This window comes from Eumetopias jubatus, unplaced genomic scaffold, assembly GCF_037043125.1.
Source record: "Eumetopias jubatus isolate StellerSeaLion01/CBP00866 unplaced genomic scaffold, mEumJub1_p1.0 scaffold_1, whole genome shotgun sequence".
Taxonomy (NCBI): Eukaryota; Metazoa; Chordata; class Mammalia; order Carnivora; family Otariidae; genus Eumetopias; species Eumetopias jubatus.
Genome location: NW_028274807.1, coordinates 150702370 through 150723208, shown reverse-complemented (window position 1 = coordinate 150723208; position 20839 = coordinate 150702370). Strand labels below are relative to the sequence as shown.

Here is a 20839-nt window from a genome sequence, read left to right as displayed (position 1 = left end):
CTCTGAGCCCCCAAAGGGGTGCTGCATCTAGGCACTCAGTGATCTGACGCACCCCAGGTTATACCGCTCCGTAAGGGCGGGAGAGGATTCGAATCCAGGTCTCCTGTCTCCCAGGGCTATGTTCTTGTTGGCTGCAGTCCCAGAGGCAGCACTGACAAAACTCCGTACAGTCCACACCCCGAATGCTCAGGAGGCCCAGGCAAGGCCTCAGGAGACACTGCAACCAGCCCTGAGTCCCCGGATGTCTTCATTTCAGAAGGCACAGCAAGCTTCTGCCAGGGTCAGCATCAACCAGCTGGTCAGAGAGAACCAGTGCCAGGATTTACCGTTTACTCTCTGAGTGGAGACTTGAAACAAATAAATGGGCGGCTCCAGGTAAGAGAAATGATTTAACTTTATAAAAATGTGATAATACAGTAAGATTTGATTGGGTTTTTTTCCCTTTTGTTCCGGCAAGTAAAGTTTACAAAAAAACACCTGGAATAAAAATTAGAAACACAACCTAATAAAAATTAGAAACAAGGAAACAGTCATTTAGAAAGACGATAAGGAGAAAACAATAAGCAGCAAAAGCAGCAGAACACAGGGAGCAAGCGGTCTCTGCTGTGTGGACAGAGCGATGAAGGGCCCACATAACCCAAGCTTTCACAGCAGGCTGAGCTGAGGGGCAGGGGAGAGGGTGGACAGGAGCCATGAGCAGCATGGAGGCCTCCAGAATGGGACCACACTGATGGCCGCTGGCTCAGTGGGGCTTGGGTGTGAAGCAATAGCATCCTTCAATCAAGAAAACGAGACACACAGGGCCACATACAAACACTTTTTGGAATGTCTGCACCATAGCGAAGGCAGAGTTAGGACCATCTTGGAGAGGCAGGCTGGGAACCCCCCACAACATCCCCCAGGCTTGCCTCCTAGGGCAAAAGTCCTGAGGCTTCCGCCCACAGGACATGGCACGGGGGGAGGAGGAGGGGGGATTTCTGGACTACATTCTGAGGTAGTCTAACCGTGACTTGCACAGGGAGCTGAAAATCATCCCCCCAAAAAATGGGGAGGAGGAGGGCAGAAAAGATGCACAGACAGAAGAAGCTACTGTACATAACAGAAGGGACCTTGCTACAAGTAGGTTCAGAGATGACCAGAGGGTGTGGCCTGGGGTCACAAGTGGCCAGTGGTGGGCCCACAGGGACCCCGGGCGCACACTGGGTTCCTGATGCTGCAGCCGCGTGAAAAGGAGATGAGGGAATCCGTGGAGGGATTTCCCGGCCGGGAGCAGCACCACCTCTGAGGTGAAGGGTGTCCCTTGCTGATGACTCATGTCACAATGGGGATGTGCCAGAGAACGTCAGAGCTTTGGGGTGAGGCATCCCCAGGTTATTTCAGCTATGACTCCTCTCATGTGAACAAGTTCTAGAGAGAACTACCACTGCTAGACTTCAAGGTGACAGAGTAATCAGGTCAAAGCCACCGGTGAGAAAAATAACAAGAACAAAAATCAAAGGTGTTGCTAGACTCCCCTACTTTTTTAAGCTAATTTACATTCCTTTTCTCTTCTGCTCCAGCACTCAGAATTCTAAGTCAGGATGGAATGTTCTGAAGGCTCAGGAGGCAGCAGCTGTGTGGACGTTAGTATTTTCTCTGCTTTCCACATTTCCGCAGACGTCTTCGAGGACGGAGCTCACCAAAGTCTTCCACTTCATTTTCGTAATCATCTTCCTGAACGATACCTGTTTCAAAAGCAAAAAACATGTGCTATGATGAGCCCCGGGGGTTATACACAACTAATGAATCGTTGAACACCACATCAAAAACTAATGATGTACTTTATGCTGGCTAACTGAACATCATAAAAACAAACAAACAAAAAACCAGAAACAAAGTACAGAATGGTGATTTCTTTTTTCACTCCACTATTAAATATAACATGCTAGTAAAACCTGATGTCTCTGTAATCGTTTTAAATTAAAGGCGGAAAAAAAGCCTGAATCAGAGCCCAACTGAACACCCTTCTCTAGAATTAAGTTCTTATACAAGGATGGTTCCTCTGCTCTTATTTCAGAGACCTTTCAAATGGCAAAGAAATCAAACAAAACCTAAGCTCAACCACAAACTTGAGTTGGTATACCAGTTATCTTCCTTTTGAAACAATCATAAAAATTATAGTCCCAGCAGGCACTATATTCTAAAGATTTTTTACTGCCAAAAGTATGTGTGCCAAGTCCCTTCTAGTTTTTCCCAGCTCTGGGGTCTGGATTTTCCAGTAGTATCTGGATTGATTAGGAGGACCCACAGAACATTCTGGGGCACATGAAATATTTGAAGAAGAAATAAGACACAGCCAAAAGCGGGCAACAATTAAAATGGCAAGAGGGAAGACTTCCCAGATGATAAAGAATTTGACAAGATCACTCTGACTGTCATGAGAAACTTGACTCACTCCATATAAGCCCTTAACCCTCTATGGGAAGGTGCATGCAAGTTTCCCATGATTTTGTTTGCTTTGCTCACAAATGTGTTTGTCTTATATCCCCAAGCCCAAAACAATGTTGATACATACTAGACATTCAATAAATATCCACTGACTTACATGAATGGTTCACACAGGTGAGCATATTTACCAAGAGGAGGCTTTTCAATACTTTGTCTGTCCTTGGGAGTCACTGTATTGAGGCTGAGTAGTGATTAGATGTCATCGATAACAGCTCATGAGAGGCCAAAGAGGTTGTCGAAAAAGCAACTAAAGTGAGCCCTCCCAGTCAGCTGGGGAAACTTGGATACTATGTCGCTGATAATCTGACTGACTGGGGCAATGCACCCAGACAGTGAGTGGCCACTGTTGACACCATAGGCAACCCCACTTCACATTGACCTGGGAGTCAGCAGAACCAAGAATCACGAGACCCAGAGCATTACCCTGGGATAAAGGGCTCCTTACCTTCCTCCTTTAAGTGGAGTTGTGTCTTCAGCCACTCCTGCGCATCCCTGACTGACCGGATCAGAATGCTGACCAACCGAACCATCACTTCCTCTGCTACAGGGACCAAAGAACAAGGTCTCTGAGTGAGGGGGCTGCTGCAGAGACCAGACCACTCAGTACTAGAGCCCAGGTCCCCACCTCCCGAGACCCTGTCTCTGTGCTTCCCCTGAGGAGGAAATGGGATAAGGACCCACAGCCACCTTCTGCCACCACAAACGTTACAAATTACAATTAAATACCATCATGGCATGTCTATAGAGAGTGCCGATAGCAAACCTCTCAAGGAAGCTTTGTTCAACATTTCACTAAACCTTAAACTAGAGGGTCCGGATTATAGAATAAGTTTTAAATACCTAGTTTCACTAATTTTATACATAACGTGACTTCCACGCAGTGTTGCTAAGAAATAGCTAATAAGGAAGTTAGAGGAAATCTGATTCAAACACCACGTAGGAACTCTTATTGTTGAAGTCTCACAGTTGGTATGGTTTAAGAACCCTCCTAAAAGGAAGACACCAGTTACACACCTCCGGATCTTAGTCAAGGGTTCAGTACAGAGTAGGTGTTCAAGAAATGATCACTGACGAACAGATCGGAAGCTCTCCTCAAGACTAAACGCTTTCCCTATATCCTTGCCACAGAACTAGTTAGCAAGCCCTTTTCTTGTCTGTAGTGCCAGGGGAAATCATCCTGACCCAAGATAATCACAATGTTTTAACGGGGGGCGGGGTGGTTCAAAGAATGGGGTTTTGCTGTACTTTGAGAACACACGTTCCTCGCTTGTATTTCTCGGCCAACGCCAAGTTCTGTCATCTCCAGGACAGACCTCACCACAAAAGGACTTGACTCTGACACGTGTTCTCAAAGCCTGGGTTCTAACACCATCTGGGCCCCAATTTCTAAGGACCCCTTACCGCCAGCCCAGGCCTTGCGCCTGTAGAGGTCCTCCACCGTATCCGAAACCTTCTTTATGTTCTCCTGGACCTTCCTCTGCAGCATGTGGCTGTGCTCTTTGGAGCCCGGGTGACTGCAGACCCACATGCTCTGCTCAATGTCCTGTACCACCAACTTGCCTTCATCAATGGCCGGGTCCACGTTCTCGCGGAAAAATTCCGAGTACTTCTGATAGGCCACCTGCTGCCTCTGATGACCTTCTAGGAGGATGTGCTGCTCGTAAGACTCGCTATTCCTCTCCCGACCCTCCGTGTCTCCCAGCTCGGCCCTGGAAATGGCCACCGCCTCTGAAGCCTCTCCCTCAAATGCTTTCCCGGGGCTGAAATAGTTGTCAGGACCTCCGGTGAACTTCACCCCACACAGGTCGCACTGGGTCCTGTCGACATCGGCCTTCTTGAAGTTCCCGACCCCGGGCTCCCTGGTCTCCTCCCGGAAGCACTCTGTCTGCGCACTCACCCTTCTCCTCCAGCTGATGCACAGGGACACCACCAGGCAGGCCCTTCTCAGCTTCCGCTGGATGGAAGCCTTCCACTGCTTCTGGGAAAGGATAGCAGCCAGGAGGCGGTCCCGGTCGTCTGAGGCCAACTCATCTGTCTCGTCCTGACCAAACTCGCACTCTGGCTCAGCAAGGTAGTCCACGGAGTCCACACAGAGCAGGCGGCTTAGTTTCACTTCCTCGTGGTAGAGACCGCGCACCACGGGCCCCTTGGTGTGCACGCTGTCCCACCGCCAGTGGCAGTCCATCAGGTACTCTTCGTCCCGTTCAGAGAGCAGGTCCTGCAGCGCCTCAGCCACAGACTTCACGGTGACTGCCGTCAACACCCGCTTGACCACTTTCAGGAGCCTCTCAGGAACCTGGGCCGGGCAGTCCATGCTCATCTGCTGCAGCCTCTTCTGGATCTCCTGGAAGTGGCGGTGCAGAAGAGGTTTGCAGCACGGCTGCAGGAGCTCCTTGGCATTCACCAGCATCACCAGGCACAGCACCAGGGTCCGCTCTGCCTCACCAGACACCACGTACTCTATCTCAGCGAAGGCATCGAGCAGGACATTGAAGTTCATGTTCTCACAGCCGCAGAGCACCTTGACGAGGTAGGAGAGGTGGAACCGGAAATCCTGAATGGCCCTTGTCACGTCCTTGGGTTTGTATTCCTGAATGATGCAGAACACGTCCCCGAGCTCCCTGTCTTTCTTGCTGAACAGGAACTCCCAGTAGTGCAAGAGCGCAATATAGCTCTTGGGGAGGCAGAGGATGGCATTCTTCAAGAGGCGGGCCAGAACCACCGCACAGTGGACAAACTGGAACTCCAACAGGGCCACGGTGTTCCCGATGCTGGGGATGAGCGGTTCTTTGCACCTCTTGACCAGGACATTCATAAAGCGGAAAAAGAGCCTCTTGTAGTCTTCTGGGTTCCTGTATACATAGAACTGGTCAATGCAATTCTCCAGCAGCCGGATGAAGCAAAGGTGGGTCTTCTCGGTATTGTCGTCATCCTTGTTGGGTGCCAACATGCCGAATTTTCCTTCTATTCCCTTCATCCTGCTGCCTCTCCCCCTGCCCCTTTCCTCTTTTTCAGCCTCTAGAGCTTTGAGTTCCCTGTTGTAGCTGTCCTCCTCCTGGTGGAGTAGCTTTTCAAACTCCTCCGGATAGTTGGAGGAGACAAGGAAAGCCTGCATGGCGCTCAGCCACAGGTCCGTAGACTCCCGGCGGCTTCGTGCCCTTTCGTTTTGAAACAGAAAATGGATGTACTCTTTCAGAGCAGACCTGCAGGACCGAAAGGATTTGTAGTTTGTTTTGAGGATTTCTTTGCACGCCATGGGGTTTTCTGACAACACTCTCTGATGGAAATGCTTAGGGAAGAGGACATTCAGGAAGGATTTGCAAAGGCCATACGTATCTGTAGGCAAAATATAATCAATTTCTTCAAGTTCTTCTGCCAAGATTTTAGGGAATACCTTTTTGGCTTCCAAAAGCAACCCACTGATGGCCACCAAGTGCATTTTTGACTGAACCAAACACTTGGCCTCGCAACGCCGCAAAGGCCTGTGGAAATCTTTACAGTTTTCATCCTCACATTTCAAGCCTACAATAAACCTCATGCAGACGCCTGGGTAGGTCTTCCCAAGCAGGCTCTGTGTGATCTGACACAGCCTACTCAAAAGGTGTTTGTTGAGGGCTAATTTCACTTGGTCAGTCATTATCAAGAAATAGTCTTTTGTTTTCTTCTCTTTCAAGTTCAAATCCAGGTCAAAAATTATTTTTAATATGGGTCCAGGGTCATTCTGAGCTATCTGGCAATACTTGGCATCCACCTGGGAAATTCCAAAAAACTCAAAGCAAGACTTGACCATCTCCTTCTCCGCATTGTTGGTCACTCTTTTGAGGGCCCTGACCAGATTGAGGAGGACTTCCAGACCCCCCGGAGCCAGGGCCAGGACCTTCTCAGGCTCGGCCTCACAATGGCTGGCAGCTTCGTAGAGCGCCTCCACCACTCCAGCTGAGTGATTGAGTGTGTCAAACTTGAAGAAGGCATCCTTGAGCTTTTGAAAGTCTCTCAGGATCACCCCCTGGAGGAAATGGGCCTCAGCGATGCCAGACAACTGATTGGTTTGATAACAGAGGTCAAGAGTTTCTTTCAGAATGGCCTTGGTGTGCTCTACATCTGAATCCCTGGCCACATTGAGGCGGGCAGCCCCCAGCAGACACGAGGCCTGGAAGTCCTTGTCGGCAGTGAGCCTGGCAGCCTCCAACAGGCAGCCATGTTGCTTCATCAGCAAGGCAGCCTCTTCTCGCCGACCTTCCCTGTTCAGCAGTTCTGCAGCTTCTGCAAGCCGTCCGCGAGACTTCAGGAACACCAGCTGGTCTTCTATGTCTAGCTTCGAGAGGACAGTCATCATCTCCTTGATCTTATTTGCACTCAGGTACTTTGCTGCCACTTCCAGGTAAAGCTGACTGGCAGAATAAGACAGCTTGGATATGGGAAGGGTCTTGGCCCTTAGCATTTCTTCGTACCTGCATCGACAGACAACACAAATGTCAACTCATTACCACCCAAAAGAAAATGTTCTCCAAAATACAGCATAGAGCCCGTTAACTACAATTCCCACATGTAGATATAAATAACAAAATAGGACCTAAACCTATCCAGCATCTTTACAAATGCTTCATTTCACATGGATAAAATTAATTCTTTATTCTCCAGAAGAACCAGCATCAGTGTATTTAATTAAAGAAACATAATGGAGTTGCAACCTAAGCAAATGGAAGTTAGGTTTGAAAGTCAATTTGAGGGGCAACAATTACGCATAATCAAAATTATCCCTGAAAAAAAACCCTTAAACTTTCATAAAAGCATGATAATCATTTTGGGTCTACAGCTCCACTGAGTCTGAGATGGGACTAATGAGAAAGGGTGAAGACAGAGACTGCACACACACCAGCAGGACAGTAACCTTCCTCTTATTACCCAAACTGTGATTTTTTTTCTTCTGCCAGGTATGCATGTGGTTGAGTTAGAGTGAGATTAATGAGGCTTTGAATGCTCCCCTTTACTCTGCTGATCAAAGTCAGTATATCCCCTACCACAGTCCCACAGTTTTCGAGGCACTGGAACAATCCAAAAAACATGCTTGCTTTTGAACTCTCATGGGATAAAATCCATTTCATCACAACCAGAAAAGTGCCCAGGTGCCTTATGATGCCCCAGAGTTATGCTACAAATATCAGATTTCCTAGCAGAACAGGCTTCCCATGAGGGGTGTAAATAAAGATGAAGAAAGGGAGTATACTTTACATGTGAGCATCGGCTGATGGAGTAAGGAGTAGTTTTAGCAAGTATAAAGAACTACCCAGGTATTTTCTTTTCAAATTTAAAAAGTCCTCAATACACTGTGAGTCAAGCCAGTCAGCAGATGAATTCTACACCCAGTATGCATGGTGTTCAAAGGACACTCAAATAGATCTAGTGTGAGGCTCCAGTTAATACTCAGATTACACTTAGATCTCAACTCAACACATCATTAGAAACTCTCAGTTGTATACCTCAATAAAGCTGAAAAAAAATAACGAAAGAAAGATGTTTCTGGGGAAAATCTATGACTGACTATTCAAGGCTCTACTGGAAAACTGAGGACTAAAGTTTAAATAACGAATTAAAAGTTTAAAAAAAAAAAAACTCTCAGTCGGTTTTGTCTACGAACTCACAAGGGAATTGGCCTGGTCAATTACTCCCACCACCACTGCATAGCACCCTGATAACGGGGTACCCAATACATATCTCAGCTGGTGTCCTGTTATGGACTGATAGTTTGTGTCCCCTAAAATTCATACAGTCAAGCCCCAACTCCCAGTGTGGTTGTATTTGGAGATGGGATCTCTAAGGAAGTAGCTAAGGTTAAATGAGGTCACAAGAGTGGTACCCCGATCCAAGAGAACTAGTGTCCTTATAAGAAGACACCAGAAGGGGGCACCTGGGTAGCTAAGTCGGTTGGGTATCTGACTCTTGGTTTTGGCTTGGGTCATGAACTCAGCGTCATGGGATCCAGCCCCACATCGGGCTCTGTGCTCAGCAGGGGGCCTGCCTGAGGATTCTCTCTCCCTCTCCCTCTGCCCCTCCCCTCACTCGTGCACACACACTATCTCTCTAAAATAAATTAATTAATTTTTTTTAAAAAAAGAAGACGACAAGTGAGCGCTCTTGTGTACTCTCTCTCCTCAAGTGTCAAGGAAAGGCCGCATGAGGACACAGGGAGAAGGCAGCCATCTGCAAGCCAGGGAAAGAGCTCTGAGCAGCAGCCCAACTGGCCAGAGCCTTGATCTTGGACTTCTAGCCTCTAAAACTAGGAGAAAATACATTTTTGTCATTTAAGCCACCCAATCTATGGCATTTTGTTATGGTAGCCTGAGCTGACTAATACACACCCATTGCATATATCACATATATAATAGTACCAAAGACCCGGATAAAAGAATATGCTCATTTACCAGCCATGGCCCTGAACACCTACTTTTCCTTTTCCAAAAATAAAACTCAAAGTATTGAGTATCTTTATTGAGGTACTGGTTACACAAGTATATTAATTTTGTGAGAATTATGTGTACCTTTTTGAATATATACTTAAATAAAAGCTGATTTAAAAAATAAAAATCTGAAGTTTGAACATCTGGGTCAGTTATGTTCATTTTGTCATAGGTATAATTTGGTAGAAAGCAAAAGAAATGTAGAACCAACCCACACCCTACTTTTCCAGGAGCTGAGAGTGGACTCAACTCCTGCTCAGCAGAAACACAGAATAGCAGACTCTGATTCTAGCTGTCCCATACCACCAGGAAGATCTCCTAGGGGCATCAACAACATGCTATTTCTATATTCCTTGTCAAGCATTAACCCCACCATCTCCATTTCACCTTTGGAACATGAACTAGGCTAAAGGTTCAAGAAGGCCTCCAGTGGTCAAGTATGAAACTTATGAGGGTATGTGTTCATACACATATGTACGAGTGCATGGCTGAGGGTCTGCCAGTAGACTGCGGTGAAGCAAAATCCTGATGGCCCCCTAGTGCTCTTACCTTTATCCATCCGTTTAGCAAAACTGTCAACTCAGCAGGTAAAGGCGGAAGAGGACAGAACCATCATTGAGCACAAAATTGCCATGTGTGTTATGTACACACTTGTAACAAACCCTTCATCTTCTTCTACCCCTTTCTCCTCATGACACGGTGTCAAAGCTTATAAAGAGAGTAGAGCATATAAAATATACGTATACTAAGAGTGCGTATCCTAAAAGCACTGCAATGGCTGTCAATGGGGAGAGAACAGGAATGAAGACTGGCCATGAAGAGGAAGAGAATGAACAAACTAAAACCAATGGTGGGTTTGCTGTGAAGAGAAGATTATATTCCACTCTTTTTCCTCCCACACTTCCCATCCAGCTCCTCGGGTAATCCTTTAGGCTTGGCTCTTGCCTTCAAGGAGCTCCTGACCCAGCACCGACGCCACGACTCAAGTGGAAGGAGGGTGACATGGGCAAGCCACTTCAGAAGAGCAGGATAACACCATCCAGGGTAGGATGTCCCCAGAGAGCAGTGGGAGGGAGGGAACAGGGTGGAGGAAGGGAGAGAATAAAACCACCTACTTTTCCACTGCAATAGCAGCTTCTTCAAAAAGCCCCTCCTGGCAGTACATTTTGAGTGCTAGATCGAATTCCTGAATCTGCTCAAAGCATCTGAAAGCATCTTTGTAGCACTGGCTTCGCTTATAGTAACAGGCAGCATCTTTTATCTAGGACAGAGTAAAACATACTCTTAGAGTATTCATAGCATAACCTTTTATCTTAAAAATAACCCAACACCATGAATAGTATTGTCTGCTGTTAGGATCCAGTGAAAAACACTAAGACATAGGTAATATTAGGAAAACAAATTCTTTATAGGGAGAAAAACAAAGTTAAATCCCAACCTCACACCATACACAAATTTAACCTTTAGATAGGTCAAAGATCTAAATGTGAAAGCTACTGGAAGAAAATGTATGACAATATCTTTGTGACCCTGAGGTAAAGAAAGTCCTCAACAAAACCCAAAACACTCAAACATCCGGGGAAAAACTGATGGATTCGATTATATCACAACTGTTGAACAAAGGGCATGTGAAATAAAGTTAACAGAGAGAAGACAAACATTAACATCTAGACCAGCACTGTCAAATAGATCTTGCTGTGAAGATGGAAATGTTCTATAACTATGCTAGCCAATATGGTAGCCACTAGCCACATGTGAAGAGTAAGTGCATGAAATGTGGGTAGTGTAAAGGAGGAACCAAATTTTTTATTTCATTTCATTTTCATCAGTTTTAACCTTACTTTCCACCTGTGGTTAATGGCTACTGTATTAGACTGGACAGGTCTAGAACACTAAATGGATTCCCACAACCATAAGAAAAAAACTCCTGGAAACCCAGCAGAAAACTAGGTAAAGGATATAAAGTGGCAGGTCACAGTGGAGGGAAACTTGAATGACTAACAAATCAGTAAAGATGCTCAACCTCACTAATAAAGAATTGTGAATTAAAACCACATTGAGACACATCCATGAAGTTTACAAAAATTAGAAAATCAGAACCCATTGAATGTGGTCAAGAAGGTGGGGCACATGGAACCCTTAATGCAAAAACTGGCACCGGTGTTCTAGAAAGAAAAGTAGCTTCCACTTTCACCTGGTGAAATTAAGTACATGCATACCCTAGGGCCAGCAAGCTCACTTTTGGCAGCACCCAGGACTGGAAGGAGACACGCTAACGCCACAGTCCTGTATGCGGCAGCAGGTAACTTGGACGTTCACCGCTAGCGAAATGGATAAGTCAAAGGCAGGGATGCCCGTTCTGGATTACTGTCAGGGGTCAGAAACCTGGCCAGACCTTAACACTATAGCAGGGCGCGGAAAAAGTTAAAAAAAAAAAAAAAACCAGAAAAATAGGCCATTTAAATAAGCTTAAAATATATATGTATAGAAAATATTACTATTTACTCTTCACTTATGCATGCAAATGGGGGCTCCACATTAAATGCACTGGAATGGCTGCCGGTGAGGAGACAATGGGAACGGACAGCAACCATGAAGAGCAAGAGGACGAACAGACGAAAACCACCAGTGGGTTTGCCATGGACACAAAATTCTACCCCACTCTTCCTCCCACACTTCCAGCCAGCCCTTCGGGTAATCCTTCATGCTTGGCCCTCCCAACGTTTGCCCAAATTCCCTTCCCACCACCTCCAGCACCCTCATGGCAATCCAAGCCACACCATCCACCCTCGGCCTCCTCCCCACTGGCCTGCTTCTACTTTTGCTGCCTACACACCTCCTCCCGGAGCATCCAAACAATGAACTCCATGTCACTCCTGCAGTCAGAACCTTCCACCGGTTCCCTGTCAGCTCTGGACAAAATCCAGTCCCGACCATGGACTTTGAGGCCCTACCTGATTCGCTCCTGCCACCCTCTCTTGCTCATTTTACCACTTCCACCCACTCACTCTGCTCTGGCCCAACCAGCTCTCTTGCTGTTCCTCAAGCTCCCTGACATGCTCCCACCTTGGAGGGCTCTTGCCTGCAAGGATGCTTGGCCTGCGATGCCCTGCAGCACTGCTTGCAGTCTCTGCTCAAAAGGCAGTTCCCTTAACTATAGAGAACAAACTGAGGGTTGGAGGTGGGTGGGGGATAGGGATTAAGGAGGGCACTAGTGATGACAGGCACCCAGTGTTATACGTAAATGATGAACCACTGAACCACTCTTCTCCTGAAACCAATATTGAACTGTATGTCAACTAACTAGAATTTAAATTTTAAAAAAAGAACAAACAAAAAAGGTAGCTCCCTGCCCACCCCCTGCCTAAAACAGCGGCGCCTGACACCTCTCTCCCCTGATTGCCTGGCCTCATCAGCACAGGCATCTCTTACGCTTCCGGCTAGTCTGTCATCCCTCTCCCACACTAGGAAGGCAGAGGCTCCTGCGTTGCCACCTGCTGGCCACTAAGCACCCAGAGTGCCTGGCACCCAGTAAGGGCCCATCTCTTCACGTTGAATATTTCGTTTCAAAATTCTACTCGCGGCACCTGAGGTCCAAAGAGAAAACAAAATCAAAGTGAAACAAGACAAAACACATATGCCAGGCCCTCTAATAAATCTGAGCTGGCTTTTATTTCTCTAGACAATCTACACCAAGCACCAAAATACAAAGAAGATCCAGGTACAAGGTTCTTCTATGTCCAGAGACCTTACAGAGCAGGGAACATCTAGACCCATCTCAGCCACATGAATACAACCCCATAACCCGAGCACCTACCACCCCATCTCTTGTCCTCTCCTGACAATGCTGATTACTCAGAAGGAAAACCCCCAAGTGGGAAAGCACGTCCGTCCTCTTAGGTGCCAAGCTTGTGCCCAACCAGAGAGAGAACAGAGGGCTGACTCTAAGCGGCAGCCCCCTGCTCTGCCTGTCTGCTCCCTGAGGGGAAGGGTCCCCACCTGCCATCCAGAGCAAGGGCCTTGAGAGGTTTCCAAGGAAACCAATGTCTCTCTCAGGCAAGAAGCAGGTGAAGCAGAGGAATCCCTGCAAAAAAAAGTCTTATACCCCCAGGGCCGCCTCACAAACATTTATTTGCGGGGGTAGCACACATCTGGGGGCTGGGAACATGGAGGCAATTTGGTCTAAGGATGTTGACAAACACTGCTGCCAAGCTGATCAACTTGAATCGTGCTGGTTGGTTTGGTGGGAGGACCACATGAGGTCTGAGGCTGGCTCAAGTTGGACCCCCTTCCAGGGAGGAGCCTGAGCAAAGAAAGAGATCAGCCCCTTCCCTGGGTGGGGCTTGGAGCTGCTAGAACATACAGGGGAGAGGAAGTGGAAGAGGCTGCTACCAGAGGTCAAGCCTGTGGAAGGGGAAGGAAACAGGGAAGGCTGTGTTTCTAGGAGCAGAGCGGCCTCCACATTTTGAAGACACTGAAGTCCCGAGGAAGGAACATAGGCTGTACTAATGGCCTCCTGGTCCCCGGGCCTCCTATTTTCCGAGGAAGAGCTTGCCAGGCTGGGGGGAGTTGGGTGGGCAACGTGAGTAAGGAGGAGATCTCTGACTCTGTCGTGGCAGACACTGGTACACAAAAAGGGGACACAAAGGCTTAGGCTGGTTCCCTGTAGCCGTCACCACTTAGGGTCCAGGTGGCGGCATGGGAGCCTGAAGGGCTGGCTACTAAGGAACACGGTAAAGTTGGAAGCTACCCTAGTTCCTAGGACCTTAGGACCCAAACTCCCACCCGCCCTGAAATCCTTATCCTATCCCCATCTCCCTCACCCTAACAAGTCACATCCCCTAATAAACAGGGGGCAGGGCAGGCAGCACCAGGAGGGCCTTACGATCTTTACACGGACTTGGGGCCACACTTGAAAGTCCCCGGTAGGTGCCACCCCCACCCCACCCAATGCCCAGGGTGCTCTGAGGATCCAGGAGCTACTACATTTCACAAAGACATGTGGAAACCCACCCCCCTCTTGGAGGGGCATAAAGCCCCTACCCCCGGGAGGAGGGGGGATGCAGCAGCCCCGGCTGAATCGTGTAAGGTACGGCATGGTGGCTATAGTTACCACTGTATTGTATATTTGAAAGTTACTAAGAGAATAGATCTTAAAAGAGCTCATCACAAGAAAAAAAATTTTGTAACTCTGTATAGTGATGGACGTTAATGAAACTTACTGTAGTGATCATCTCACAATACATGCATGTATCAGATCATTAGCTGTATACCTCTAACTGATATCATTTTACATGCCAATTATATCTCAATGAAAAAGACAAAGGAATCACTAAAAAAATCATCACCGGTTGGAGGTTACGGCAATGCCAAAGTGCTGTGACAGTCTCTCACTGGTTACTTTCATCTTCTGTGTTAATCTTGTTGCAGACAAATAAAAATCTGTGGCCCACCACCAGCCTGCCGACCACTCTGTGAGTAGCTAAGTTCTAATCAGCGGCTCTATCCAACAGCGCTTTCTGTGATGATGGAAATATTCTGGAACAATGAGCACTTCAAGTGTGGCTAGTGAGACTGAGGAACCGTATTTGTAATTTTATTAATTTTCATTAAATTATAAATTAAATAGCCACATGTAGCTGGTGGCTGCCAGATTGGTTGGTGCAGATCTAGAACAATTACTGAGAACACAGAAAAACCACTATGTCAATGCCAGGCCATTCACACAGGCAGACTCCAGACCGAACATGGAAGACAGGAAGGGAGGATCCAAAACCCACCTCCCCTTTGATTTGAACAATTGGGGGCGCCTGCGTGGATTAGTGGTTAAGCATCTGCCTTCGGCTCAGGTCTTGATCCCAAGACTCTGGGATCGAGCCCCACATCGGGCTCCCTGCTCAGCGGAAAGCCTGCTTCTCCCTCTCCCTCTCCCCTGGCTTGTGTTCCCTCTCTTGCTGTGTCTCTGTCAGATAAATAAAATCTTTGATTTGAACAATTGACCTTCCTGTGATTAACATCAGGTCGCAAACATTCACACAGATGTGGACACGCATGCGCACACACACGTCTTTGGAGCCACGTAAACACTCGTGCAAGTGGAGAAAAGGTGGCTGCCCTATAGTCTTCAGAGCCGACCTCTCCCTCTTTGGAGGCCCAGAGCCCCTCCCTGACTCAAGCAGGGGCTGAGGAAGCCCAGTTCTCCCAGCGGAATGCAGGCTAGGCCCGTACCTTCCCCAGCCTCTCGCACAGCTGGGCGGACAGCTGGAACTCCTTGGCATAGCTCAGGCACTTAAGGGACAGCTTTGGCTCCTTGCACTCCAAATAGGTCTTGGCCAGTTCCAAGTACTCCACCTGCTTCTCCCTGGAGAAGGGAAAGAAAACAGAGTACCCATGGAATGGTGACCTAGCCCCAACAGATCCCACCAGCTGATCTCACCAGAGCGGCCCTGAGATCACCCCCGAGACTCTTACTTGGGGCTGACTTTCTTGGATTTCATGTTCAGAGCAGTGTTGTGGGCCAGCGCCAACTTCTCCTTCTCAAATGCACCTCCTTTCTGGTAACACTTGGCGGCAACCTAAAACAGGCAAAATGTCTTGATTCCCAGCAAGGGAATGGAGGTGACATACAAAACAAGGGTTAAAGCACACGTGCCATGTTTGCACTGACAAGGCAGTGAGTCTCATCCCAGCCCAGCCTGTGGGGGAGGAGCAGGAACGTGCTGATGAGCTAAAAAAAAAAAAAAGGCCTCACAGGACAAAGCCCAGTAATGTTACCCGCGAACACTTCCCACTCAAAGGTTCCTTTTGAAGTGCCCAGAGAGGTGCCTGGGTGGCTCAGTCGGTTAAGCGTCTGCCTTCGGCTCAGGTCATGATCCCAGGGTCCTGGCATCGAGCCCCACATGGGGCTCCCTGCTCAGCAGGGAGCCTGCTTCTCCCTCTCCCTCTGTTCCTCCACCCCTGCTCGTGCACACACCGTCTCACTCTCTCTCTCAAATAAATAAAATCTTGAAAGTGCCCGGAATCCATGGAAAAGTTATACAGGATATATTTTTATAAGCTGCCATAATTAACACCCTCACTTAATCTTCCAATAGCCATGTGTGAGAAGTTTCATCCTTCTCATTGTATATAGTAACAAAAACACAGAGCCATGGGCCCAAAGTCACCCAGTGGCTCTTCTGGGCCCCACACAGGTTCTCTCTAGATGGTATGGCTAACCAATAGTCTTGGTGAAACAGCCGCAGCACAGAAATGGGGGTAGGGATGGGGATGGAGATGGTGTCACCACACATTCCAAAAGATAACTGGCTAGAGCCCTGGGTCATGCAGGTCTGTGTTAGCAGGTAGAAAGTGGGCAGACGAGCATCACAGGAATGTTGCCTGGACCCCCATTCCTGCCAGCAGAAAGCTGCCTTTCTAAAGCAGGAATGCTGACACCATGTCTCAAAGCACAGGCTATAGGGCAGAAAGTCACGTCTGGTCCAGCATGTAAAGATTAGGTCTCAGTGTGGGCGAGGAAAGGATTAAGTAGACAAGATGACATCTTGTTCCCTCAGGCTCTTTGCCTCAGCTTCCCCAGCCTCATGGGCCTCCTTGCATTCCCATGACCTGTGCCACACTCTTTCTCACCACAGGACTTTTGCACATGCTATTCCTTCTGATTGAAATGCTCTTCCACCCCTTCTCTGTCCACTTAACTTCATTCATCTTATAGGCCTTAGCTCAAGGCTCCTACTTAGAGCAGCCTTCCCTGGCCTCCCTGTCCAGGACGGGTGGTTCTAGGAGCAACAGGTCTCTCCGCCATGATATCTGTAACAGCTGGAGCTGGACACTCTTCTGAGTGCCTGTCCCGCTCACCATCACATCCCTGCAACCTAAACATGATGTTTGGCCCACAGCTCAACAGGAATTTGTTGAATGAATCAATCTCAAGTGATTGCCATTTGTATGGTGGTTCTGGAACGTTCACTGACATGCAGCCAAAAGCTCAATAAACCACCTGAGTCCTGAAGTCCTTTAGCAGAATCAAAATAAAATCAGGTGAGGAGAAGGCTTTTTATAACATTCTCATCTGTGTCTATTCCCATAAAAAAGGATTTTAGATTCAAATGTTCAAAAGGCTCTTGTAAAGGGATAAAGAATTGGAAATCCATAGGCAACACATATGGAGTAACACCAACAGTGTTCTGAAGGGAATAAAGGGAAAGGCTATCCAGTTTTCCAATTTCATATCCATACCTGCTGGCCATATTATCCCGCCCTTCCCTCCCTGCTCCTCCCCCGAAAAAGGATCTTGGTTTTACAGCAGCAGCCAAGTTTTAACAAGGATGGGCAGTGAATAAAGTTTCAGAGCTCTGTCAACCTCCAGCCGCTAAATACTACAGATTTGTGCAAACGCTTGGCAGACACGCCCAAACACACAACAGCGCGCATTCTGTTCTCTCACCCTTTAGCGCTGACTGCAAGGTGGCAACAGTCCGCCCATGCCCCTTTACCGTGTAATTCTGCAGCTTCTCCCACCCATGCATAGACATGCTGCCTATGACCCCTCCCTTCAGATCTGGGCCATGACCTGCTCTGGCCAACAGAATGTACCAGAAGCGACACAGGGCCAGCTCCGAGGCCAGGCGTCAGGGGGCCCCCTATGCTCCTCTGCTCTTTGAACGCTGCTGAGGCACCAGGTGAACGAGCCCAGGCTCACCTGCTGGAGGATGAAGTGCACGTGATTCAGGAACCCCATCACCCCCATCATCCGAGCCAAGAGCCAACCAAGCCCCAGAAGCAGACCTGCTTGTGGACTGGTTGCTGAGTTCAGACGTGGGTCACCTGGCTGAGATTACAGGAGCCACTCCGCTAAATTCGGCTGTTGGTTACCGGCCCACAGGATACCCCTCTCCCTCCCTTGCGTGATGGCAGAACCTGCCTGCCACGAAGGGCTGAAACTGCAGGATGGGACTGCTCTCCCAGACTCCCTGGCAACAGGCATGGGCATGTGACCTAGTACCGAGCAGTGAGATGTAAGGAGAAGTCTACGGGGAACTTCACGATAAAGAAAGAGACCCCCGAGAAGAAAGGCGTCCGCCCTCCAGCCCTGCTTGCGATGCTGCTGAGGGGAATGGGCTGCATGGCCTGCTGCAGTCATTGTGCTTCTGACAAGCCTCAGATGACACAAGGAGGAAATGGAATGAGACAGGGCCCATGATGAGTTTGTTGAGCTTAAGGTGTCTGTGCCTTGCAAGGGGAGACATCATCACCATTGCATCCTGGGAAACACACACGCCACGGTGCCCCACCGGAAACTGTGTGATGTGTAGGGATGCTGACCGTCGGGAGAGGGATGGGGCTCTTCACGCTGGTTTCACTATTTCCAGAGGACTGGCAGAGATAACACTGGCTGGAAGAAGACTGCTAAAGCTCACTAGAATGGCTTGTGGCCCAGAATTGGTCAACTGAGTCTAGTGATGAAGCTTAACCCCTGCTCACCAGACTCAGCTTGGCAGTCAAGTCTATGTCGGATCAAATTTGAAAAACATGAAAAACAAATGACCAGTCTGTGACTATTCTAAAATGCGGTGGGATGACAGCAAAAATGTTTAAACACAGAGCACAAGAGGGAAAGAAAGTAAGCAGAGGGGTTTGTCAGCAGGGCAGAGGTCATGACTCTCCATTTTCCTGGCAAGTCATGCCGACACTTGGCCACGGTGGAGGGTTGTCATGCTTGCCCTGGAGAAGGAGCTGGGCGGGGAGCTCTCCTCATCACAGGGTAGCCTGATGTTTCCGAAGAAGAAGCACAAGCACCACAGCCTTTGCCCTATCCTGCTGGCAAGCATGATGGTGGAAAACCTGCCTGTGAGGTCTGATGAGGTCACCAGTCACAAAGACCTCCCCCACTGGCTCCCAGCCCGGCTCCTTACCTTCCAGCACTGGTGTTTAGCATAATATTCTCCTTGTGCGATCCACTCCTCAGGCGTTGAGGTCTTAACAAACATACTGTCATCAAAGTCTAAAATGAAAAAAAAGTGGGTTTGCTACTCTGGGCGTCCATCCCCTTAAACTTGTCCTTATGGGCTGAAGTCTGCCCCCTTCCCCCACCGCAAAAATGCATATGTTGAAGCCCTAAACCTCAATGCCTCAGAATGTGGACTATATTTGGAGGCAGGGTCTTTAAAGTTGTGATGAAATTATAACAAAGCCATTCAGGTGAATCCTAGTCCATTCTATGTCCTTACAAGAAAAGGAGATTAACACACACAGAAAGGAACACCAGGGGCTCACATGGAGGAGAAGCCATCTACAAGCCAAGGAGAGGGGCCTCAGAAGAAACCAAACCTGCTGACACCTTGATCTTGGACATCGTGCCTCCAGTACTGTAAGACAATACGGTTTGTGGCGCTTTATTACAGCTGCCCGGGCAAACGAATACACCTGTGCTGTCTTTCCAGGATTCATTTTAAGATGGGTTTTAGCTTACCAAGCCAGGTTGTTGTGTGTTTTGGAAGGAGGAGGCAGAGGGAAGAAAGGATGTTGCCCAGTTTTCAGTCTTCAGTCTACCTTCCTCTCCTACGGCGATGGATTAGAAGACAGAATATTCTAATTCCTCCTTGAAAATCCAAAGCCATGTGGCTCTTGGCAAACTCCCACACAGGGGACAAGGTGACAGGGTTTTACAGTATTTTCAAACGTGCAGACTTTGCCCTCAGAGTAAGCAATGTGACACGTCCCCATCGGTGGACATGGACTGTCACAACCACCCGCTGTCAGGCCCTTCTGTTGTCACACTAGCCTGCTGGCGACCAGATCAGCCACCCCTCCTGCAGCCCCCCGAGCATCAACAGCCGTAGGCAACCCCTCTCTGCAGGTTCTGAGCCTCAGCTGCAAGAAGTATGTGGAAGACTGATGACCAACACAAGGTTGAGAGCCAAATCTGGGCCGAAGGGGTCCAGGATGCCCCGGCCCATGGATAGCAACGGGGGACAGCCAGGCAGACATGCCAGCTTCCTTTAGAAGGCACAAACTCCCTCTCGTTGGCCCTCTGCCATGCCCTGCAGTGCCGTGTGCAAAGATGACTTTGCAGCGTCTTGTCCTGACTCCGTGCGTGCTATCCGTGCTCCGGTGACATTTCATCCTCACAGGGAGCTCCCCGGTAGCTCCACCTAGGGCAGGCGAATGCTGCCAGCACGATGATAAAGACACCCAAATTACACAGTCAGTCCGCTCATCCCCAGCTCCCCCTGCACAGCGGGAACAGATGTTCTCACCGAGAACAGATGTACCACCGAGCAGAGAGCCCATGCACGTTACCATGTGCAACTTACAACACACTTAAGAATGTCCTTTTTCGTGTATTCTTAACGCTATCAAGACAGAAAATAAATTGTGATCTTGTTTCATTCGGAATCTTTAAATGAAAGAAAACTGCCTATCTTGATGATCTCTTATAACAGGTGCCAGAATCTACTCTGGGAATGAAAGGAATAGGCGCCACGAGGGAGATTAAGAATGACCACAGCAGGCCAGCCTGCCCCCTCCCTTTTCGTTGAAAAAGTGAAGGCCCAGGGTGAGAAAGTGGGTCTGGACAAGGTCATGTGGCTGCACAGGTAGAAAGTTTTGATGAGAAGCTAGGGTTTTTTCATTCCAAGACTTCAACTTTCCCCATAACACCCAACAGCCAGGGCCCAGAAACAGAACAGCTAACGCTGGTCCCCAACTGAGCCATTGGCTGCCACCAGAAATAGTCTCCATAAAACTGGCCAGAAAATGCTCAGGAAAGCAGCTGAGCCCTGCATTTTCCCCCATCCGTAGAGAAATTAACTGTGGCCTGGAGGAGCCGACTCAATGGCTAACCCATACGAAGGACAACAATTTTCTCCTTCATGAAGGGCTGATGACTTCTC

The 20839-nt window shown here is 48.4% G+C and overlaps 1 protein-coding gene across 2 annotated transcripts in view; it reads right to left on the bottom strand.

The window, feature by feature from the left end:
* Positions 1 to 376: 376 nt before the first annotated feature.
* The window catches only part of TRANK1 (tetratricopeptide repeat and ankyrin repeat containing 1), an 82324-nt gene continuing 61861 nt past the window's right edge, over positions 377 to 20839 (bottom strand). The window contains exons 17-23 of one of the 2 annotated variants that reach the window (XM_028107037.2): positions 18860 to 18948; positions 15417 to 15520; positions 15174 to 15306; positions 10061 to 10206; positions 3889 to 6938; positions 2933 to 3028; positions 377 to 1724 (exon numbers count right to left, since the gene is read on the bottom strand). In XM_028107037.2, coding sequence (XP_027962838.2) covers positions 1624 to 1724; positions 2933 to 3028; positions 3889 to 6938; positions 10061 to 10206; positions 15174 to 15306; positions 15417 to 15520; positions 18860 to 18948 — 3719 coding nt within the window. In that variant the 3' untranslated portion in view covers positions 377 to 1623. The remainder of the gene's footprint in view (positions 1725 to 2932; positions 3029 to 3888; positions 6939 to 10060; positions 10207 to 15173; positions 15307 to 15416; positions 15521 to 18859; positions 18949 to 20839) is intronic. The other variant, XM_088026770.1, reaches the window with a different exon arrangement.